This window comes from Nansenia antarctica (assembly GCF_963989245.1).
Source record: "Nansenia antarctica genome assembly, chromosome: 5".
In the NCBI taxonomy this organism is placed as follows: Eukaryota; Metazoa; Chordata; class Actinopteri; order Argentiniformes; family Microstomatidae; genus Nansenia; species Nansenia antarctica.
The window spans coordinates 51015627-51040535 of NC_137690.1; the positions used below are offsets into that span (position 1 = coordinate 51015627).

The 24909-nt window shown below is 45.1% G+C and overlaps 1 protein-coding gene across 1 annotated transcript in view; it reads left to right on the forward strand.

Moving 5' to 3' along the window:
- Positions 1-18958, forward strand: part of top2b (DNA topoisomerase II beta) — a gene marked incomplete at its 5' end in the record, with an annotated part of 38205 nt that extends 19247 nt beyond the window's left edge. The window contains 18 exons of the mRNA XM_080530773.1: positions 28-149; positions 542-690; positions 1253-1484; positions 5050-5184; positions 5576-5776; positions 6522-6717; positions 6919-7010; positions 7266-7418; positions 10215-10298; positions 10536-10733; positions 10915-11113; positions 11484-11645; positions 15058-15304; positions 15841-15926; positions 16412-16507; positions 17483-17683; positions 18018-18124; positions 18484-18958. Of these exons, the coding sequence (XP_080386899.1) occupies positions 28-149; positions 542-690; positions 1253-1484; positions 5050-5184; positions 5576-5776; positions 6522-6717; positions 6919-7010; positions 7266-7418; positions 10215-10298; positions 10536-10733; positions 10915-11113; positions 11484-11645; positions 15058-15304; positions 15841-15926; positions 16412-16507; positions 17483-17683; positions 18018-18124; positions 18484-18663 (2840 nt within the window). The 3' untranslated portion in view covers positions 18664-18958. The remainder of the gene's footprint in view (positions 1-27; positions 150-541; positions 691-1252; positions 1485-5049; positions 5185-5575; positions 5777-6521; positions 6718-6918; positions 7011-7265; positions 7419-10214; positions 10299-10535; positions 10734-10914; positions 11114-11483; positions 11646-15057; positions 15305-15840; positions 15927-16411; positions 16508-17482; positions 17684-18017; positions 18125-18483) is intronic.
- Positions 18959-24909: the final 5951 nt, after the last annotated feature.

Consider the following 24909-nt stretch of genomic DNA (forward strand, 5'->3'; position numbering starts at 1 on the left):
TGTGTGTGTGTGTGTGTGTGTGTGCAGGCCTTAAGCCTGGCCAGAGGAAGGTACTGTTCACCTGCATAAAGAGAAATGACAAAAGGGAGGTGAAGGTGGCCCAGCTGGCTGGTTCAGTGGCAGAGCAGTCTGCCTACCACCACGGGGAGGTAAGAACACACACCATCCACTCTCTTTTAATTCACACCTGAAAAACAACTACCTTTGTTTGCTTCTCTGTAAAGAGAAGAGATGGGTGCCTGGGTGGCATTGCTCACTAGCATGTATATATAGCAGGGTCCCTGGTTCGATTCCGGCCATCGACCTATCCTGCATGTCATCCCTCCTCTCTCTCACCCATCCTTCCTGTCAATCTCTACTGTCTCTATCCCAATAAAGCAGGAATGCTCTAAAACATATTTATAAAGAAAAAAGACAGAAGGCACAAGTTTCCTGTAACTCTAAGGGCTAAGTGTCACGGGGACACTCAAGGGGAACACTTGTGGTGTTCCCAGGTGGGATTTGAACTCATGACCTCTCTGTTGTCTCTGCGTTCAATCAGCAAGCCCTGATGATGACCATCGTCAACTTGGCGCAGAACTTTGTGGGCAGCAACAACGTGAACCTCCTGCAGCCCCTGGGCCAGTTCGGTACCCGCATCCAGGGAGGCAAAGACGCTGCCAGCCCTCGTTACATCTTCACCATGCTCAGGTCAGGCATTTACATCTTTACATGTTTGGTGTAGAAGGGATGAAGAGGAGGGACAGTTAAGGTGTAGCCTGAAGAGATGGGTCTGCAGTCTCCTGGGCCCAGTATTTCAAAACGTTTAATCTAGATCAGAGTGATGCAGATAAAACATGTTCTATCCAGGATCAGATGGAGGAGGCTGATTCCCCATACTGATTTCCTCTACTACTCAAACTACCTGCCAGATGGATCTGATCCTGGATTGCAATCTACCTAAAGTATCTTTTATAAGGCTTACTTGAGATGATGGTTGTTTCAGAAACGTTACATTAATGCACTTGTAACTAGTCTCTGTATCGGATTGCCTGCTTAATGGCAAAAATGTAAAATGTGAGTAGAAACTGTAAAAGCAAATAAAACAAAACAAAATACTTAGGTCCTCTGATGATGGGGGGGCCTATCTCTCTCTCTCTCTCTTTCTCTCTTTCTCTCTCTCCCCCTCCCTCCCTCCCTCCCTCCCTCTCTCTCTTTCTCTCTATCTGTGAAAGTAACATCATCTCATCTACCCTTTTCTTCCTCCCCCCAGTCCTCTGGCCAAGCTGCTGTTCCCGGCGGTGGACTCCAGCCTGCTGAAGTTCCTGTGGGACGACAACCAGAAAGTGGAGCCGGAGTGGTACATCCCTATCATCCCCATGGTGCTGGTGAACGGGGCCGAGGGCATCGGGACGGGCTGGGCCTGCAAGATCGCCAACTATGACACCCGTGAGATCGTCAACAACATCTACCGCATGCTCAAGTCCCAGGACCCCCTGCCCATGGTAAGAGACACATGTCAGAGAAGGCAGTTAAATCATATGGACTGCACTTATGTAGCGCCTTTTTCCAAAGCGCTTTACAATGGCCTCTCATTCACCTATTCACACACCAATGGCGGCTATCTACCATGCAACGCAATGAGCAATTTGAGGTTTAGTGTCTTGCCCAAGGACACCTCGACACATGGCCAGCCAGGGATCAAACCCGCGACCTTGCGATCATTAGATGCCGGCTCTACCTCCTAAACCACAGCTGCCCCCAAATCATGATTTTTGGTAGTTCATGATTTTGGTCATCTATGGACCTTTCTTTTCTTTCTCAGTTACCACTGATTTATAGTAGTACTACTGAACAGCTGCAGTTACCCCTGTGGTTCCGTTTGTGGAGCATGGCACTAACTGCTTAAATCGGGGGTTCGATTCCCACCTTATATACTGAAGAATGTTTGCACTCACTACAATGTAAGTCGTATATATTAGTTACTAATCAGAACTACTTTGGGTACACTTAAAAACCACTCTGCATTTTCTAACAGACAAAGAATGACTGTAGCAGTGTTTCCTCCAGGATTTTTCACATTGGTGGCGGAGTGTTCCTTTTTCGCGCGCATTTCTTTTTCGCGTGCACGTTGCATGAAATGTGCCCTGTTTACCCGTACCTCCGCCGTTCTGTTCGTGGTGATTTGAGAGGCAATAGATTCTTTTTGCCCCGCGCATATTGCCCTGTAGGGGTGTAACGGATCACCTAACTCACGGATCGGATCGTGTCACGGTTTTTGAGTCACGGATCGGATCATTTTTCGGATCAACACAAAACATTTTTGTTTTTATAAAAACTGCTTTTTCCTTGAATTCTGTAAAAACACCACTTTTACTATGGGACAAAAACCAACAACATTCAAGATGTCAAAACTGGTAATATATATATATATATATATATATATATACATACATATATATACATATATATATATATATATATATATATAACATATTCTACACTCAAACATTACATAATTATACTGAAATACACTCAATTTAAATGATAGGAGAGAGGGAGGAGGCGCCTGGTTGCAGCAGTGAATCACTGGGCTCTTTAAAGCAGATGAATAAACATGGTTTATGCCACTTTTAACTAAATAATAAAGTGAACCCTTATTTTGAACATGGTATGAAAAAAATGCGTTCTTCTCCGCCGAACAACGTAACATGATACACTTGTGGGCCGCGTTCGTAAATTCGCTTTAAGAGCGCCGGAGCGCACACTGGGTCCGACGTCATAAAGGGACCAAGTCATTTGATTGGACAAGAGGCGTTCCTTGAACGCTGTTCAGATTCCAGAGCGGATTTACGAACGCAGCCTTGTTGTTGTGGATTCCCAGCTTCACGTGTGAGCAAACAATGGATTCTTTTTCTTTCGCATTATCAACCTATCATTGCGCTTTAGAGTAAAACAAAGCCCGCAATTGTCGCGTCTATCTTTTCATGGCAACTCTACATTGTGATTTACAAGAGATATTAAGTAATATTATTACTTGTTAACATTTTGCAATTGATCCGCGGTACACATGCGTTCCGAACCGTGGAGGGCGATCCGAACGGATCACGGAATTTCCGTGATCCGTTACACCCCTATTGCCCTGTAATTAGACCACGTGACCACAGCTCCGTTGTGTCTCTTATTGTCCAAATGTTCCCTGAATTTTAGCTGCATGTTTTTCCAGCATGTAAATACGTTGTCAATAAAAATTAGACTCCCCTTCTTTCCCCCTGTCAATACTGTGTCGTTTGTGACATTTACCAACGTTTATGCTATGAATAGTTCGAAGCTAGCGTTAGATGCGAGGCTGCTCGGGAACATTATTTGTTTCACAAAATAGCCTGATTTAGTTGACCATGAAAATCAGAGACTAGACTACATTACAAATGTTCATTTAAAATACTCTATAGTGAACACTGGTATAAGAACATGAACCAGAGAACAGCAGTAAATGCAAGAACCCACAGTCGTCGCTGATGATGTTGCATTTTCGATTAGGATAAGCATACGGGATTAAAGGGACGGGCGACGGGCGAAGAGAGAGGGAAGGGATTTCCAGAAATCCAAATGTCCCGCTAAATTCGGACCAATCACAAAACTGTTTTGCAAGCGCGTCGCCGACGAGGTTAATTGCAACATTGTAACATATTGTAACTTACTACATCCTAAATCGGAACGAAATGTAGGTCTGAAAGCGGCCTAAACTAGCTTCAATCTGATTTTTTTCTGTTCTCCGGTCATAAAGTGGACAATCAATTAGTGGCGGAGAAAATGTATTCGTGGCGGCCCGCCACGAATAAATGCATATAGAGGAAACACTGTTAGGTATTCTATATCTACCTGAGACTGTAGGTATTCTATATCTACCTGTGACTGAATATTGACCTCCATGTACAGTGTTTCCCCTACCATTGCCTTGGGGGGGCGGAAAGAGGAATTATTACGGACGTAGACACCAAACATCTGACACGCAGGCTAAAATATCTGCGTTTTTTAAACGCACCCAACCCGAATCTGGCGAGTGGCAAGCCCATAGGCTCGTTGGTAACGTTAGTTCGCCGTAGTCTCGCATAGCCAGACCTATCTCCACACTTCGCACTGTGCCGCGCTGGAGAATAATACAAGATTTTGCGCAAGTGTGCGCGCGAGACGCGAGAGTTTTTGCCGGCTGTGATGTCTGCAGATTGAAAGTAAGCAAGTTGAAACGTTAGCAAATATAATTGCTGAGTGTTCTGACAGAGAAAGTTGGTTAAAATTGGTCGTTATTATCGTGACTAGAAAGTGTCTGACTATAGTTCCATAGTGTAAATAGTGTCAAAGAACTAGCAAGCTAGCTAGCTCAGAGGTGATGAGATGAGCTAGTCTCCTTGCACACTTGCCAGCTAACTGAGCTAACTGGAGGCACTTTATTATTTTACTTAAAGTAGATATACTTTAATATATCTTTCTTATTCTGCTAGAGTTGGGCTTCATGGTAATACCATAATGGCATATTTACAGTACATGGACAGTTGATTGAAGCATTGGAAATGTCTGTTTTTTTAAAGTTGGACATACGATTTTTTTTTCAGGTGAGAGAGTAAAGTTAAAATGACATTATCTGACTGGATTGCCCACAGCAGATTATAAATACTCTGGCTGTTTTGTTTACCTTTTGGTTGACAGCGAAAGGGAGAGAGGAGGATAGGGAGGGAGAGAAGGAGAGAGAGCAGGATGGTGTCGGCACACCAGAGAGAGAGAGAGCAAGAACCAGGTGAGAAAGTGGACAGGTAGTCAAGACCACATAAGTAAGTAGCCTTGAGAACCGATGGTTCTGGAGCCTAATGGCCCATAGGGCAGGAGCCTATCTCCTGTTTCCGTAGCGTGAGGCGGCTTAATGTACAAGTACACCCCTGGACATGACGCTGGTATGAGGCAGGGTCTTACCCCCTGGGGGGGTCCATGCCACGGTCCATGCCACGGTCCATGCCACCCCCCCAAGGCAGCAAACCTAGGGGAAACACTGATGTATGTTGTCTACTCCCACAGCTGCCCAGGTACAAGAACTTCACAGGTATCATCAATGAGCTGGGTCAGAACCAGTTCATGGTGAGCGGGGAGGTGTCTGTCCTGGACAAGACCACCATTGAGATCACTGAGCTTCCTGTCCGGACCTGGACACAGGTACGCTACTAAAGCCAGGATTAGGGTTGAGAAAGTCCTGTACATTTCGTAAAGCTTCCGATAATTTACAAAGTTTCCATATGGGTTTCAATATAGAAAGTTTGGAAATTATCAGAAAGTTTATTACATTTACAGGAATTTTGCAACCCTAGCCAGGATTGTCAATCCTGGAACTCCCTCTATTTTATTATTTTACTGTTCTGTAATTTTGTTATCTGTGCAAATAAATAAAATAAAAACTGTCGTTTTCAGACCTGTTTGCTGCTTTCATTGTTCTAATGAACGATATCAGTTCAGATTAAATGTATTTGTCATCGACAGAGTCAACGAAACGCAACATAATGTCAGCATAACTAACTATGTTACCTCCTGTCCCTCCCTCACTCTGCAGGCTTATAAAGAGTCTGTGCTGGAGCCCATGCTACAGGGCACCGAAAAGACCCCAGCGCTCATCAACGACTACAAGGAGTACCACACTGACTCCACCGTCAAGTTTGTGGTGCGCATGTCTGAGGAGAAACTGGCCCAGGCAGAGTCAGCTGGGCTCCACAAAGTCTTCAAGCTGCAGTCCAGTCTCACCTGCAACTCCATGGTGAGTAGTGGTGGTAGTGGTGGCCTAGTGGCATAGATAAGTGAGTTGGACCGGTGATCGGAAGGTAATGAGTTCAAATCCCATCTGGGAACACCACCATTAGTGTGCCCTTGAGTAAGGCACTTTGCCCTAAATGACTCCAGGGAGCCTGTCCCTGTAATCACTAATTGTATGTCCTCGACTTACAAATGTAAAATGAGTACACTCTGTTCTGTTTTGGTCCTTTTAAGGGGTTTTATACGCTACACAAGGCCAACCCAAGCCATACTGACTCAGATGTCCTCTCACATTGTCCCTTCTGGCAATGTACCAGTAACTCTGGAGGTTGCGTCACCAAGGCAACACAGTTCAGCTTGTTTGGGCTCTGTAGTGTGATGATCGTACAGGTTATAGAGGATTAATTCTTATTAGATTAGATTCAACTTTATTGTCATTGCAGAGTACCAGACAACGAAATGCAGTTTAACATCTAACCAGAAGTGCAAATAGTGATAAAACATGATATAAAAAAACATGACAGAGATGGGTACAGTATGGCATATACAGTAGTTAGAGGTATATACAGTTATGAGCTATGTACAGTTATGGTAGCTATGTACTGTATGGTATAAGGTACAGATGTATAAGCAGTGGCTTTATCAAAGGAGGTATGTGCAATTGTAGTTGTTGATGATCAGTGGAGTAGACTAGAGGTGCAGACTAGAGGTGTGGGAATTACTGAAGGAGACTCTCTTCTCCCATTCAGGTGTTGTTTGACCACATGGGCTGTCTGAAGAGGTACGATTCGGTACAAGACATACTGAAGGAGTTTTTTGAGCTCCGGTTGCAGTACTACAAACTGAGGAAAGACTGGATGGTGGGCAACTTAGGGGCGGAAGCAGCCAAATTGTCCAATCAGGCCAGATTTGTACTGGAGAAGATCGAAGGGAAGGTTTCAATTGGTATGAATACAAAGTCTGCTCTTCTCTCGTCATTTTAATGATTATTTCTTTTAATGGTTTCTTGACATTTATTATTTTTATTGGAATACTTGTGTAATGTTGTATACCTACAGTACCAAACGTTTGACTAGTACTGACTGGTACTGTACATTTCAGTTCAATTATGTGTTGATTTTAATCCTGTGCTTTGCTTGCTCACAGAGAACAAGTCCAAAAAGGACCTAATCCGAATGCTGGTCCAGAAGGGCTATGAGTCGGACCCAGTGGTAGCATGGAACAAAGCCCAGGAAAAGGTAAAAAAATAAAAATCTGGGGAAAAATAACAAAGCGTTCTCCCGCTGCTTGACTTGGTGCAGCTTAGAGATGTGGCTGGAGAAAAGTTCATGGATACCAAAACTTCACTTTGTAGTCCTTGTTTACATATCATCACCTCTGTATCCGCATTGAGCCACATCAGTCATTCAACACTGTGACTGGCTGAAGCATCCCGGCCGCTCTGTATTCTGTGTTCTGATTGGAGCGTCTGTCTCGCTGTGCTCCCTCCCCAGGCCGTCGAGGAGGACCGTGACGGTAACGACAGCGACACCTCGGTGGACTCGGGGTCGACGTCGGGACCCAACTTCAACTACATCCTCAACATGCCCCTCTGGTGCCTGTCCAAGGAGAAGGTGGACGAGCTCCTCAAACAGAGAGACAAGAAGGTACTGCAGCCTGGCCCAGGGAGGGGCTGGACACAGCTGACTGTCCATGGAGAGAGTGGTCGCCTGGCCTGGGGGGATAGTGGTCATCTGGCCTGGGGGGATAGTGGTCGCCTGGCCTGGGGGGATAGTGGTCGCCTGGCCTGGGGGGATAGTGGTCGCCTGGCCTGGGGGGATAGTGGTCGCCTGGCCTGGGGGGATAGTGGTCGCCTGGCCTGGGGGGATAGTGGTCGCCTGGCCTGGGGGGATAGTGGTCGCCTGGCCTGGGGGGATAGTGGTCGCCTGGCCTGGGGGGATAGTGGTCGCCTGGCCTGGGGGGATAATGAGTTGGACTGGTGTTCAGAAGGTCGTGACTTCAAATCCCACCTGGGAACACCACCCAGTAGTGGTGGTGGTAGTTACTCCAGGGAGAATGTCCCTGTAATCTCTAATTGTATAACTCTTTGGATAAAAGGGTCTGCTAAATGGTTAAAATGTCCATGGAAGGGGAGGAAGCCGCTAACTGTCTTGGGAAGTAGTGGACCCAGCTGAAGGAAGGGGTGGACCCAGCTGAAGGAAGGGGTTTAATGGAAAAGCTTTATGAGGCTCAAACAACTAGAAGGGGTGCTGCATTTAAATAAATAATCTATGCAGGTTCATTGGAGAGGCATTACACTCTCTCAATACTTATCCAAAATAATCTAACACCTAGTGTTTGTGTGTCGTGAGTGTCACACCTCTTCTACAAACGTGCTAGGGAAGCAGACTGTCACAGGGAAGGGGTGTTGACAGAAAACTGTCACAGGAGGAAGTGTCAGGAAGTGACAGGAAAGGAAGAAGTGTGTGCGAGGGTACTGTACATGTGTGAGGCTCCAAGGCAGTGCTAGTTACACACATTTGCCAGGGAAAACCACAAAATTGACATGACATCACTGACATGACATACCTCCAATTAAGTACTTTTGTCAGCTCTCACACAATACTTCTAAATTAATACAGCACTACAAATCGATCCATTCCAAGGGTGTTCGATTCGGCCAAAGATGGGGACCAATACTGACTTTGATGCCCAAAACATGTGCAGTCAAATGGGATACAGTGTTTCCACTGGCGCTCAAAACAAAGACGTAATTTCACCAAAAACTAGAGGGTGGCAACATTTATTTTTTTAAATAGCGGTTAAGTCATTAAAGCCGAGCAGGTGATTTTATATAGAAGGTGATCAAATACCAAGATATCCTACAGCTGCAGAGGAACATGCGGAACACGCATGACACACACACACACACACACAGAAAGATCATCAGCTCATCGAATATGAAGTACATAAGAGTAGAGTAGGCTACACGTGTAACCGAACGCGCATACAGCACTGAACAACATCCGTAGAATATAAACTTGTGACTGACAGTCACATACATACATAAATACACACACACACACACACACAATGAAAGATCATCAGCTCATCAATACGAAGTAGGCCTACATGAGAGTACACGCACAAAACCGGCTAACGTTACTGTTTACACAAGTAAAATCAGTGACAGTCAGATGGAGAATTCGGTAAACAACCAACAGCAAGGTAATGCATCAGCTGAGTTAAAGAAAACCAACTCTTACCTTTGATGACACTGACATGAGCCCTGTTTACCCGTACCTCCGCCGTTCTGTTCGTGGTGATTTTAGAGGCAATAGATTATTTTTGCTCCGCGCATATTGCTATGAATAGTTCGAAGCTAGCGTTAGGTGCGAGGCTGCTCGGTTAGCCCATTAGCGGGAACATTATTTGTTTCACAAAATAGCCTGATTTAGTTGACCATGAACATCAGACTATATTACGAATGTTCATCTAAAATACTCTATAGTGAGCACTGGTATAAGAACATGAACCAGAGAACAGCAGTAAATGGAATAACCCACAATCGTCGCTGATGATGTTGCATTTTCGATTAGGATACGGGATTAAAGGGACGGGCGACACTGGCGAAGAGAGAGAGGAGAGTGATTTCCTGAAATCCAAATGTCCCGCGAAATTCGGACCAATCACAAAACTGTTTTGCAGTTGAGAGCGATTCAGTTGTTGAGAGCGATTCAGTCTCGATTGCAGTGCGAACACAAACGACGAGGTTAATTGCAACATTGTAACATATTGTAACTTACTACCCCCGGACTATATCATAACGAAATGTAGGTCTGGAAGCGGCCTAAATCTAGCTTCAATCTGCTTTTTTTCTGTTCTCCGGTCTTAATAACTGAATTAATTAGTGGCGGAGAAAATTCATTTGTGGCGGCCCGCCACGAATAAATGCATATAGAGGAAACACTGGGATAAATGGCTGCTGACTCCCCCCCCCCCCCCCCCTCCGTAGCTAGCTTGTCTGAGAGACAGGCAACAGTTAGCTCCACTGCATCCACACGTTGATGCAAAAGCTCAGCGTCTTATACTGCCACTGATTGGGCAAACAAAATGGTTGCAGTTTCTGCTTGTGGAATTTGACTGCTTGGAAACTATATGAGTGTGCTGTATTCGGTAGTCTGTAAGTCAGTGGAACATTTAAAAAAATATATATTACACCAAGGGTTGCCAAATAAGTGTCTGTGAGACGCATGTGCAATGACTATAGCTCCTCTTTGGGGTTAATGCTTCTGACATTGGCTTCATAAATGCTAGCCCAGAGCCACTCGGTTCACGTTTATCTCAACTACAGTTACACCACTTCTACTCATCCACTTTGATGATTCACTCAACGACTGTGTGTGTGTGTGCGTGTGTGTGTGTGTGTGTGTGTGTGTGTGTGTGTGTGTGTTGTGCCACAGAGAGGAGAGCTTGATGAGGTGGAGCGGAAGGCCCCAGACGATCTTTGGAAGGAGGATCTGGCTGTCTTTGTTGAGGAGCTGGATGTGAGTACAACAACAACAAAGCATGTCTGAGTAACTGCTTTTAAACATTCATACAGCACCTGCATGTGTCTAGGGCTGCCTTTGTTGATGAAGTGTGGTTCGTTCCCTGGCCACAGTCTGCCTGTTCTTGTGGTTTAAGCCAGGGTTGCTGTTACAGCACAGCCTGACGAACGCATTTCTATAAAGCGCCACACAAATGAAGTGTATCTGACTGGAGTGTGTTCACCCCTTATGCAGCGGGTGGAGGCGCAGGAGAGGGAAGACCAGAGTGCAGGCAAGGGCGTCAAGCTGGTGAAGGGGAAGGTGGGCAAGCCCAAGGTGAAGAAGATGCACCTGGAGGAGACTCTGCCCTCCCCCTACGGCCGCAGGGTGGTGCCCACCATCACCCAGGCCATGAAGGCCGAAGCCTCCAAGAAGATGACCAAGAAGAAGAAGGTAAGAGCTTTAAAGAAACTGCAACGCCACGTCCTTGCAACTCTAGTTGACATTGTTGATGTTTTGTCAGTTTGCTGTCATACCAGGCAGTTTAAAGTGTGTGTGTGTGTGTGTGTGTGTGTGTGTGTGTGTGTGTGTGCGTGTGTGTGCGTGTGCACGTGCCTCGGTGCCTGCCTCTCAGGGTGACTCGGACCTGGTGGTGAAGATGGAGTTTGATGATGACATGGATGTCCTGGGCTCAGAGGGAGCCCCAGAGGGAGCCCCAGAGGGAGCCCCAGCAGGGAACTCGCTGAACTCCTCTTCAGCCCTCACCACCCCCGGCTCAGCCAAGCCCAAGGCCCCGCGGGTCAAGAAGGAGCCGAAGGAGAAGAAGGAGCCAGGTCGGTCAACTTTCCGTCCACAAACAAATGGACCCCTGGGTTCTTGTTTTTACATTTACATTTTAACCATTTAACCAAGCAGATGCTTTTATCCAAAGCGACTTACAAGGGACAGTCTCCCTGGAGTAACTTAGGGCTGAGTGCCTTACTCAAGGGCACACTAGTGGTGGTGTTCCCAGGTGGGATTTGAACTAATGACCTTCTGATCACCAGTCCAACTCACTACCCACTGGGCCACCACTACCCCCCACTACCACTTATCTGATGAAGCACAATATGTCATCACTCAATAGGACACAAGCCTTTCAGTCATACTCAGGACGAAGGATGAAAATGAAATGGCCTCTGTTCTGTTTTTTCTTCATGGCAGGAGCTCCCAGAGCTAGGAAACCGCCAGCACCCAAGGGAACACCGGTCAAGAAGGTTAAGAAGCGTAACCCTTGGTCTGACGATGAGTCCAAGTCGGAGAGTGACCTGGAGGACAGTGAGGCTGTTGTCATCCCCAGAGACTCCAAGTCCCAAAGGGCCTCAGGTATTCACTAGACTATATGATCATATGCCTCAGGTATTCACTAGACTATATGATCATATTAGAGATGCTCCGATCAGGGTTTTTGGTGCCGATCACCGATCACCGATCACTGGAATCAGTGATCTGCCGATCCAATATCACCGATCACAGCGTCGAAAATGGCAATTGAAGCATTCTATTTATTGTGTAGCATTATTTATGTTTTAAATTATTCTTAACACCATTGACAATGTATATTAAGTATTCAAATGAAATTAGGAGATGAGAAAGTATCATGAATTGACAACCATCTGTTTTATTGAATTCACAACCACCTGTAGCTTACTTCAGGAAAAACAAATAAATAATAATATAAATAAATAAAATCATAATAAATAAAATGTACACTGTCACATCAAATGTGCAACATTCCACTCGAATGAGAGGAACTAGGGGCTCTTAGAGAACTTGGAGCTTATACTGTAGCTTTCCTGAGGAACAATAAACATACCCAAACTAAACTGCAACATAAACAGGCTATAGCCAAATATAAAATACTGTTTCAAGTCAGTCAGTTTCAAGTCATATTTAGGAGGAGATAAGACAGCAAGTCAGCAATAATCAATAAAACAAAAAAACAAAACATTGCACCTAAGGAGATTTCAGACTCAAACCTTACTTCTTAAGCAGCATCACGGGCAGATTAGCCTAGAGAAATACAAGCATCTCAGCGTTTTTGGCACTCAGCCTGTTCCTCTTATCATCTAAAATATGTCCTGCTATGCTGAAAAGTCACTCGCTATCTACACTTGTGCAAGGTGCACAGAGGAAGACCTAAAACTCGCGCGCTAATAGTTGTTGTTGCTATGGGCCTTAGCCTAGTTTAGTGACTTCCTGCTCGCGGGGTCACATGACGTCGCTGAACACTACCTACACTACGCTCGTGAAGTCGCGCTGGAACTCTGACCAGCACTCGTGGAACGCCTCTCGTCCAATCAAAGCACTCGGTCCCTTTATGACGTCGAGCCCAGTGTGCGCTTCGGCGCTCTCGGAGCGAATCGACGAACGCAGCAAATGCCGTATGATATTCGTGGTATTGAAAGACCTTGCGTGCGTTCCTCCGCAAGGTATTTCTTTTGAGCAGACATTGCAAACTGCATATTTGTTGTCTCTTTCCGACACTGTGTAATATTGCCAGACTGGCGACGCCATTTCTCTATGTAAACTGATCGGACGTGTTTGATCGGCCGTTTTGAGAACTCCGATCAAAACCGATCAAGGGCATATCGGCCGATATCGATCGGCGCCGATCAGATCGGAGCATCTCTAGATCATATGCCTCAGGTATTCACTAGACTACAGGTGCAACTCAAAAAATTAGAATATCGTGCAAAAGTTCATTTATTTCAGTAATTCAACTTAAAGGGTTAAACTTAGATATTATATAGACTCATTACATGCAAAGCGAGATATTTAAAGCCTTTATTTGTTATGAATTTGATGATTATGGCTTACATCTTATGAAAACCCCAAATTCAATATCTCAGAAAATTAGAATATTACATGAAATCAATAAGAAAAGGGTTTTAAATACAGAAATGTCAGCCCTCTGAAAAGTATAATCATGCATATGTACTCAGTACTTGGTTTGGGCCCCTTTTGCATGAATTACTGCCTCAATGCGGCATGGCATGGATGCTATCAGCCTGTGGCACTGCTGAGGTGTTATGGAAGACCAGGATGCTTCAATAGCGGCCTTCAGCTCTTCTGCATTGTTCGGCCTCATGTCTCTCATCTTTCTCTTGGCAATGCCCCAAAGGTTCTCTATGGGGTTCAGGTCAGGCGAGTTTGCTGGCCAATCAAGCACAGGAATCCCATGGTCATTTAACCAGGTTTTGGTACTTTTGGCAGTGTGGGCAGGTGCCAAGTCCTGCTGGAAAATGAAGTCAGCATCTCCATAAAGCTTGTCTGCTGAAGGAAGCATGAAGTGCTCTAAAATGTCCTGGTAGACTGCTGCGTTGACTGTGGACTTAATAAAGCACAGTGGACCAACACCAGCAGATGACATTGCTCCCCAAATCAACACAGACTGTGGAAACTTCACACTGGACTTCAAGTGTCTTGGGTTGTGTGCCTCTCCATTCTTCCTCCAGACTCTGGGACCTTGGTTTCCAAATGAGAGGCAAAATTTGCTCTCATCAGAGAAGAGAACTTTGGACCACTGAGCAACAGACCAGTTCTTTTTTTCTTTAGCCCAGGTCAGACACTTCTGACGTTGTTTGTTGTTCAGGAGCGGCTTTACAAGAGGAATGCTACATTTGAAGCCCATGTCCAGGATCCGTCTGTGTGTGGTGGCTCTTGATGCACTAACTCCAGCCTCAGTCCACTCCTTGTGAAGCTCCCCCACACATTTGAATGGCCTTTTCCTGACAATCCTCTCCAGGCTGTGGTCATCCCTGTTGTTTGTGCACCTTTTTCTTCCACACTTTTTCCTTCCACTTAACTTTCTATTAATGTGCTTTGATACAGCACTTTGCGAACATCCAACTTCTTTCGCAATTACCTTTTGAGGCTTTCCCTCCTTGTGGAGGGTGTCTGATGGTTTTCTGCACAACTGTCAGGTCAGCAGCCTTCCCCATGATTGTGAATTCTACTGAACCAGACTGAGAGACCATTTAAAGGCTCAGGAACCCTTTGCAGGTGTTTTGAAATAATTGGCTGATTAGAGTGTGACATTTGCCTACAGCCTACAATATTGAACCTTTTCACAATATTCACATTTTCTGAGATATTGAATTTGGGGTTTTCATAAGCTGTAAGCCATAATCAGCCAAATTATAACAAATAAAGGCTTGAAATATCTCACTTTGCATGTAATGAGTCTATATAATATTTAAGTTTAACCCTTAAAGTTGAATTACTGAAATAAATGAACTTTTGCACGATATTCAATTTTTTTGAGTTGCACCTGTATATGATCATATACCTCAGGTATTCACTAGACTATATGATCATATACCTCAGGTATTCACTAGACTATATGATCATATACAGTACCAGTCAAAAGTTTGGACACACTTCCCCATTCAATTGAATAGGAAAGTGTGTCCAAACCTTTGACTGATAATGTACCTCAGGTGTGCAATAGACTCTTTTATATGATCATGTCCTCTTCTGGCTTGTTTCATTCCACTTTGCGATTTCTTCAGGTTGTCTGAGGTTGTTATGACTTTCAGATTCCTCCAGTGTTTTGTAAGTCTTGAGTGTCTTGGCTAGGTGGGGCAGGAGTCGGTCTGCAGCGTGATGCAACCCGTATGCAACAGAACTATGCTATGCTTACGCTATGGGTGTTTCAGCGTCTCTAAGACAAAAAAACACATCGAACGCACGCAAACTTAGAATGAACTCTGTCCACTTTCTCTCTCCTCTCCAGCTGCCAAGCCCAAGTACACCTTCGACTTCTCTGAGGAGGAGGACGGAGATGAAGATGGCGGTGGTGATGATGATGATGACGACGACGATGATGATGATGCGGTGGCGGCTTCACCAGCGAGGCCCCACAAAGAGGATGGACCCCCAGCTGCTGCTTCTGAGAGCAAGAATAACTACAGCGATCACGATGATGATGACGATGATGAAGATGACATCTTCCCCCCTCCCAAACACTCCACGACGACAACGTAATACTTTTTGTTTTGTTTGCTGTACTCTCAATCACGTTGAGCTCTGCCCAAAGTACCCCTGCAGTACCCGCTAATGTGCTATTTACGAGTCTTCACAAGTGTCCCTTGTGAACTGGCCCAAGTCCCCCCCCAGGGGTACACGCACCCCGGTTGAGAACCACTGGTCTACTTAAATACCCCAGTCAATGTAACAGGTGCCGGGGTGACAGCTCACTAAGGCACTCTAAAAATATTTTAATCAAAGCTAAAAACCTTCATGTTTTTATCTTATGAATAAGATAATAATAAATTAATTAATTAAAGTTTCACTTTTTGAATTAAATGTGAGATGCACCTGTGCCCCAGGCCCTATCTATATGCAAGTCACTAAGCTAGCTGCATCAGTCTGTCAAGCAGTCAATCCAGTTGGCCTGGGTCTGTTTTTCTGTAATGCTATTACTCCATTGCTTCACTTTCTAGTCCTGCAGCTAGTGTTTGTCTGGAGTCAGAGGAGTACTGTTCAGCTCATCACCACTCTGCTTTCATCACTCCAGGTCCGTTTCATCGGCCAAGAAGAAGAAGGAACCAGAGAGCATATTCTCCTCCAAATCAGCCTTCTCTGAAAAGAGCAACGACAGTGGTGAGTGTGTTTAGGTTAGGATACGTTTGGCTCTTTCATCAGAGAGTTGACTGCGAGGTGGTCGGCCACGTCCGAACACAGTCAGGCTACAACACAAACACAATGTGTGATCTTGTCGAGTTGTATGACGATCGGTCTCATTCAGGTAACCAGTAAGTCAGATTTAGTACTTTAGTGCTTCAGACTACGAACGTCACTCAGACTACGAACATTCCATGAATTGTTACGGTAAAATGGCGGGCAGGGCAAAGAAGGAGAGGACTACCTCCTTTACGTTGTGTAACCTCCTCACACAACGTAAAGATACAACTACAATTGTTAAAAACGGACTGAACACAATACCCTACATTAATGTGAGCTGAAGTCTCAGTTTAATGGGAATGATTGATGGAACTGGGGAGACAAACTGTATTTGTTTGTAAATGAGCTCAGGGCCTCTGTTCCTCTGTGGTTAAATGTCTCTGTTTCCTCATCTGTTCTTCCAGACGGGCACAGGTTTGACAGCGACGAGGACGACAGGGGCGTCTTCTCATCCTACTCCAGCAGCTCTGTGCTTGAAAAACCTTCCCCAGCTAAGAAAGGTAATACCGAACATTGCCACTAGGGGGAGCCTCAACGCAAGGCATTTTTGCCCCATGTTTTAACAGCATATCATAGGAGCGTCTACATGGATGCAGTGTGGTGGAGTGCTTGCTGGATGTACATAGAGAGATTAAAGTTCTAACCCATTGTTGCTGTGTGTAGTGTGTAAAACAGTTACATTTAAATAGTATAATTAATACGGGGGGGGTTGTAGAGAAAGACAGGAAGTAAGGAGGTGTGTACTGTCAGTAGGGTATGGGACAGATCAGAATCCATGCCGACATAGGCACGTGTGCACTGTAGGCCATGGTGCAAGACCACCGGACCACCCCAGGCCACTGGAGAATGGTTTCCATTGGTTTTCATCTATCTACAAAGCTGATGACTGGTTCTCTGTGTCACATCTATCTACGTAGCTGATGACTGGTTCTCTCTGTCACATCTATCTACGTAGCTGATGACTGGTTCTCTGTGTCACATCTATCTACGTAGCTAGTGACTGGTTCTCTCTGTCACGTCTATCTACGTAGCTAGTGACTGGTTCTCTGTGTCACGTCTATCTACGTAGCTGATGACTGGTTCTCTGTGTCACATCTATCTACGTAGCTGATGACTGGTTCTCTCTGTCACATCTATCTACGTAGCTGATGACTGGTTCTCTGTGTCACATCTATCTATGTAGCTAGTGACTGGTTCTCTCTGTCACGTCTATCTACGTAGCTAGTGACTGGTTCTCTCTGTCACATCTATCTACGTAGCTGATGACTGGTTCTCTCTGTCACATCTATCTACGTAGCTGATGACTGGTTCTCTGTGTCACATCTATCTACGTAGCTAGTGACTGGTTCTCTCTGTCACGTCTATCTACGTAGCTAGTGACTGGTTCTCTGTGTCACGTCTATCTACGTAGCTGATGACTGGTTCTCTCTGTCACATCTATCTACGTAGCTGATGACTGGTTCTCTGTGTCACAGCTAAGAAGCCCTCAGACGCAGCTCCCAGACCCAGGAAGGCTCCCACGCCCAAAGCCAAGAAGCCAGACACGTCTGTCTGGGACTCAGACTCCGACTCCGCCTCCAAGAAGCCTGCAGCAGCAACAGCAGCAGCAACAGCAACAGCAGCAGCAACAGCAACCGCAACAGCAGCAGCAACAGCACTCAAAGGCACAGCAACAGGTTGGTGATGAAAATGATGAGGGAAAAATAAAATAAATGTTCCTTCTTCTAGCACGACGACTGCCAATGGACGTTGGCCTGAGCATAGATGACTTTTTCCTGCTAAGACTGGTGGATAGATGATTCACATACTTAGTCAAATGTATTTGTTGTGAGTTGCTTGAGACCAAGGCGTCTGCTAAATGCCCAAAATGTCAAATGTAAGTCGGTGGTCTGGATTGGTGATCAAATTGGTGGTCTAGAGCTGTATGGAGGGACCTCAGCGTGCGTCCTCCTTTAGTCTGAGGATGTGGTGTGAAGGTAACCGTGGTGCGTGATGACCTCATCTGTGCAGGTAAAGGACGGGGCAGGAAGAGGAAGCCGTCTGGCTCCGAGGAGGAGGATTACAGTCCAATGAAGAAGGCTGGAAAAGCACCGAAAGCAGCTCCAAACAGCAGCAGGGTGAGCTCTTTGTGTGCATATGCGTTTAGGATATTACTGTTGTCTTTATGCATGCCCAAAGTTATTGAATCGATCAAATCCAAAGTGAAGAAGAAATCCCCACTTCTCCTGTACAGTTTTTCTACTATGAATAAATAAAATGATTCAGTCTTCTGTAACTGCCCCTGGTCATAGTATAGATTATTCTTTCTTATGATGACTGATGGATAGATGATTCGCTTAAGTGTATTTGTAGGAAGTAAGTCGCTTTGGATAAAGGTGTCTGCCAAATGCCAAAACTTTAATGTAAACAAAACAGGAAGGGTACGGTCGTGGAAATAACCTTGTGTTTCTGGTGTTGTTTCTCCTACCGTGGGAAGAAGCCGAAGAAAGCTGAGAAGCCCCTGGCAGAGTCGGAGGACGAGGACGACCAGGAGTCCAACAGCTTCTCCATGTCGGACGCTGCCTCCCGAGGCCGCGCGGGCAGGGCCAAGAAGGAGGTCAAGTACTTCAACGAGTCCGACGACGGAGACGACGATCAGTACGACATGTTCGACTAGGTGACGACGACCTCCTGTTCTGTGGCCACTCCGCCCCTCCCCCCCACAGACTTTTGTACATTTTATCCCTCTTTCATTTTAATTTTCTTTAATGGTGATGTTTTAATGCTTTCTACTGTGTAGGTGTTTTACACTTTTTATTATTATACATACACAATTTAGTTTTTTTATTATCATTGAAATGTTATGTATTTGTCCAATGCGGCTTTTAGAGGTTTAGAAATGCTGTGCTTCAGCACATTTTAACTGTTAAAAAGTAAGAGACAATGTAACTTTTTGAAAATGAACTTGGAAGTAAACAATGAAATGTAAATGAGTTTGGCTCCCCTTGGGTCTTCTTCTGTTGAATGCTGTTTTCTTTGTTTACATCATTTCACATTACTATGGCAACTAAAGTACAGTATTCAGTGCTTCAGGGGAGTAATTCAATAACATTCACATTAGAGAATACAGTACAGTCCACACATTTTGTATTTTAAAATAAATATATTTGTATTACTTTGCCAGGACAGTTCATGGTAAAGTTAAACAGTATATGAACATAAAAAGCAATTGTTAATGTACAAACAAAGAGACAATATTGAAAATGGAGAACAGGAACAGATAGAAGCCCGTCACAGGACGTCTCCACGCAGGGCAGCAGGGGCTGATGGGAAAATGAGTCTCCAGACTCCCAGAGTACCACTACTGCCCCCACTCTTATGTCCAGTCAGACAAGTTAAGATAACACGATATGATCATGTTTCGTAACACAACAACTTTACAACACTGCATAAGATGGTGAGGTTCTCTGATACTGGTGTGTGGGGGGGGGGGGGCGACCATGTAACATTTTGTAAATGTTAACTTTAAACTGGAACCTTTTGAAATAGAACACAACAGAGCTGCTTTCTTTTAATGATGTGTGTGTTTGAGGCTTCACAGTCTTGTTCTCTGGCTCCTACCTGCTGATTTGGATGATGACAAATGATTCCATGGACGTAACCAAATAGCTGTCAGTTGATTGATTGATTGGCGACAGCCGCTTGGCATTCCATCTGCAGACTAAAAAGAAGAAGAAAAAAGCAACTCTGTTGTTTTGATCGTAGACGAGACACACAAGGGGAACTTTAACCAATCAGTGCTCAGCGAAGACTGAGACACCCTTTCCTCCCACAGTGGGGGCTCTTCGCTCATCATTGGTCAGAAGTGGTGATGACCTCAAGATCTCAAGCTCTCCCCTTAGCAACCGTTGCCCGGGAGAGGCTGGGCTTTGAGTTGATGCTCCGAGGGTCAGATAACAGAGTGAGCGGTGCCACAGAGCTGCCAAATTGGAACGCAAAGCACACACACCATCGAAACAACATTTTTTTTCTGCAGTGAGATAGTAAATATTACAGTTACATCGGTACAACATTCAACAGAAAGAAACGTAGAGTAAATTCAGCATAGTGAGCTTTTTTGTCCCCGAAATGGAAGTGGATATTGTCCCCACCGGTGTCCAGGTGCCTGAGGGCTGTGTGGACGATGTGGAGTGGATTGTAGACATTCTTCGCTTGTGAAAAGTTTTCCAGCTTCAAAGACACACTGCTCTGGTGAGACACACCAGGGTGCGTCCCAGTCAATAATCCGTCTCTCTCAGGAAGAGAGAGAGACAGACACACACACAGGGAAACAGCATTTTCCTCCTTGTCGTTACAATGAGATGCAATGAGCCGAACGGAAAGCTGCTTTCAAGAAAGTGTTTCCTTGAACACTGCATATCATTCTTATGTAATTCATTGACATTATTATTCACATTCAAAAACATGGTAAAAACAGAAATAGCTGTGTTTTTCCCTTCTGATATGTATCCCGTTGTGGGGTTGAGATAGAGATGGCGAGCGGAGATGGTTGAGATAGAGATGGCGAGCGGAGATGGTTGAGTCACCTGTTGAGGTTCTAGCTAACAACTGGCCTTATGCTGCCTTGTGGTTGGACCTTTCGTTTCACCCTCTGACTTACAATCTCAGTACTTCAGATATCATCACTCTATATAACCTGTGAGAAAAGTCATAATAATAACAGTTACATCCCAAATCATGACCATCCTTCGTATTGTGTACAAAGGTGATTATATATTGTATATTATCTTATCTATCACATTTAACATTATATACATGTATGATTCACAGATTCAAACGCGCTCTGATGAGTCTCCGTCCCTTGGGTTACAGCAGAATAGCTAGTAAACGTAACGTTAACTACCCTTGTAGTCCAACCACAAGAGCTAGCATCAGGGGCTGGATAGTTCCTGGTTCTCTCAGTGTAGATTCCTACCTGCAGTTTTACTGTAACTTGATCGTGTGAACGAATGATCTGTGACTTAGTAAAGCTGCTTCTCTCCAGAGTACTACGTTATCTATATATCAGCAGGGCCTTGGCGGCCAACGTGACGATACTTCCTCACCCCAGAGATAAAGAACTCTGCTACGGATCTTTAGTCCAATCAAAAAGCAGGCCTTCTGGGCTACCTTACTGCACTTCTCTGGGGTCAGAGGTCATCTGGAAATCTCCTGTTGCATCACTGTGGTTTGCACTTATGTCAGTCTGAGGAGCAAGGCAGATGCGTAATCGCTCCATCTCAAATAAGTAGTGGACCCTATTCCATGTGCTAGCTAGAACATTTAGTGTACAATCTTCCCGACGAAGCGGTTCGGTCATGACTATGCTTTAAGGATTGCAATGTCCCCGTGTTTTACTGCCAAAAAAGACACTTATGAAAAAGGAGGAGAGGGGGTGGTGGCTCTGGTCATAGGGCTCCTGTAGAACCCTGACCCAGAACCCAGAACCCATGTGCGTTTTGTGTGACCCAGTTGCTTGTAGTAGCTATTAGCTATAGATATACGTCTGCTAGATTGAAACTGTCCAGAGAATGCGCAGCAGCAGCTCTCGATGTTAGTTATCACAAAGCCCTTCTAGCGCACCTGGCCTTGGGGTGGAGAATTCTCATGAAAATTCCAAGGGAACTTCAAAGTTTACAACCAAACTTATTTGATACTAATTCAATACTCTGATACCAATTTTACGAGAGTTGGATAGCATGCTGCTGAAGCATACTATGAAGCTATCTGAAACCAAACCAAACTAAGACAGATTTCACTTTTAAAAAGACTACGGTACATTTCTGTCTTCAGATTTATTTATTTTTTATCTTCAGATAAGTATTTCATATTAGCCTTGAGAATTGAATAGCTGATGATATCTATGGACAGATTCAATCTGGTACGTGTATATCTATGGCCTCTACAGTTCTGGCTTCCCGTCCTTTGAGGGAACAGCTGAAGACACTCAGCTGTTGATGTAGGAGGGAAGCCGTGCATTCTGGCGGTTGAGTGTAGACTCATTCATGTAGAGACATGAACATAAAGAGTTATAAAAGACGATAAACCAAAAAACAGCTTTAAATATAGGAACATATATCAAATATTAGACTTCCATACTGTCTATATGCAAGAACATTCTCTATAACTGTTTTTTTAAAAGGACTTACAACCAGCCCCTCTTTAAACCGTGATGTATCGCCTCAAACGATAATATTTAAGACAATGAAAAAAGCACCACAAACTTCATCATATAAACAGATACCTAACCATACAATGGTATGTACAATGTATGCCAACAATATGAGAGATAGAGAGAGAAAGAGAATCAAACCACTTGTCAAACTCTGAGCCTCGTCATGCAGGTATGAAGTTACACAGCAGACCTGAGGAGTTTTATCTCCATGTACGGGTGGGCGTGAGGGACAAACCCAGCACGCCCTTGTCCCAGAGACACAACGCCAATAAGAGCTAAAATTTAGAATTAATTTTACACAAAGCACCGGTCCTTTTAGGCCTTAGTGTTGTCGGTTTTTTTCGTTTTTTTTCGAAGGGAAATAAAGAGTGCGCTGCGAGAGAGAGAGAGAGAGAGAAAAAACAGAGGAGAAAAAAGGGATAACATAAAGCAAGCAAAGTCGGATCCCCGAGGGCCGGGGGGGGAGAAGGAGGAGGGCGGGGGGAAGGGGTAGGGGGGGTCAACCTTGCCTGGCTGTCTACCTGTTTTTTTTTTGTGCAAAGGAATGTCAGAGAGAGTCTGGAAGGAGCGCCTGGGCTCCCGGGGGCTAGGGCTCCTCGCTGGGGGGGGACGACACCACGGCCCCCTCGCTGTCTGAGGTCTCCGGGGACTCTGGGGGCACAGGCTTGGCCCGTTTAGGACTGCCGTTGCTGGGGTTACCCTTGGTGGCGTTACCCTTGCTGGGGTTGCCCTTGCCCGAGTTCCCCTTGCCGGAGCTCCCCTTCCCCTTGCCCTTGCCAGAGCTGCTCTTGCTGGGGCTGCCCCCCTCCGCGCTGCCGCTGCCCTGACCGTCCTGGCCCTCCGAGTTCTCCAGCATCTCCTGGATGAGCGGAGGCATGGAGCCAGGGATCTCCATCTTCAGGGAGATGACGCGCTCCGCACCTGGAGGGGCATGGAGAGGACACGCTAACACGCTAACCGGCTAACACGCCAACACATCAGGGGCCTCATTTATAGAAAGTACTTAGATCACATTTTGATCTTACCCGTGTCGTACGTCGAAAACCACGTCAACGTAGTGATTTATACAATTTCAACTTGAGTCAATTTGACCGTGGAAACGATCGTAGCTCTACGTCGGGTATTGACCTTGCGTACGCACATTACCTACTGGTTATGCAGAGTTATTACAGGCATGTGAGCTGCACTGCCTACTGTAATTCATGCAAGTGGCTCGTAATAAAATGAACGATGTTATCAGCCGAGAAAATGAGTTTAATTCAAGATTTAAAGGGAACTGATGTTTATGATAAGAATAAGACCATTATATTATTACAGTATAAGCAGCACTCGAGTTGAGGGGGGATGAGGGGGGATGGCATCCCCTGAAATAAAAACTGTCAAAATCATCCCCCTTCTAAAACTGCCATCCATTATGTCATTTTATCAATGAACTTGGTATTACTGCTATTTCAAGGTGCGAGGGGGCACGCACACATGCAATGACATGTTTACCAAGTCACTGACACTGAAGTCACTGACGCTGTGGGGATGCAAAAATTGTCCTCATATGATAAAATCCACCACCTCACCTGATTTTCTTTTACAACTTGAGTACTGATTATAAGCATTTGCCTGGTTAGTTGTCATGATCAAACGTTACAAATGCAACTTACCGAGAAGCCACCCTTCTCTGCCTTCTCAGAGCACTTGGCTTAATTCAGCCGCTATAATTGAGCCGCTATCACAGGTGTTAATACAAACCTCATTCACCTGCGTTCATTTTACCTGTGTTGGTATTTATAGAAGGAAGCACGTACGCAATTTGAAACAAGCACAGCCCGTTTTATAAATAATGCTTACGTCCGTTTAGAAAAATGTGCTTACGTGAAAGTCAAAGATGACAATCAAGTACTTTTTTATAAATGAGGCCCCAGAACACACACACACACGAGGGCCGTTACAAAACCCCCTTCTAGCGAACCACCTGACCACCGCGTAGAGGAACACACACATAGACTAGAACGTACGGAATGTAAACCCACTCCACGCAACAAAGAGTTTGAACATTGATTTATGGTTTCAAGGGGGTCTCACCTTTGGCGCTGATGCTGCGGAGGTCGGTGATCTTCATGAGGGTCTTGGGGAACATGTGGGGCTTGCTGGGCCTCCTCTTCCTCACATAGATCTTCAGGGCTTCTAGCAGCGGCTCCTGGAGCTGGTCCACCTTCGAGGGCTCCTCCAGGTCCTGGCGGTCTGGAACACACACACACACACACACTGAGTCAGACATGAATGCCGAGCATGTGGTCAGCCATTTACCTGGCCACATGCCAAGACTGCCTAGGAATGCGACTCCTAGCTCAGATATCAGGTTGTAGTCTAATTCCAAATGTCCTCATGTCGGCAACCAATCAAAACGTTCAGACTTTTCTTTTGAAACACGGAACTACGTTTCAACGTTGTTGAGAATCACAACACAAACTCACAAGTCAAGCCAAAATACTGCAACACAATGGATTCGGTGAGTAATCCCCACTGCTACCTAGTTAACTATAACACTACTTTACATTGTTCACAAAACTAGCTGTGTTAGGTGACTAGCGATGTGTCATTGATTTTCACAACGCAGAAATGTATTCACATTTTTGGAAAGAAAGGTCTGATCATTACATCAGATCCCGATATGTGGACCAAAGCTTTAGATCATGACACATATTATGATGTAAC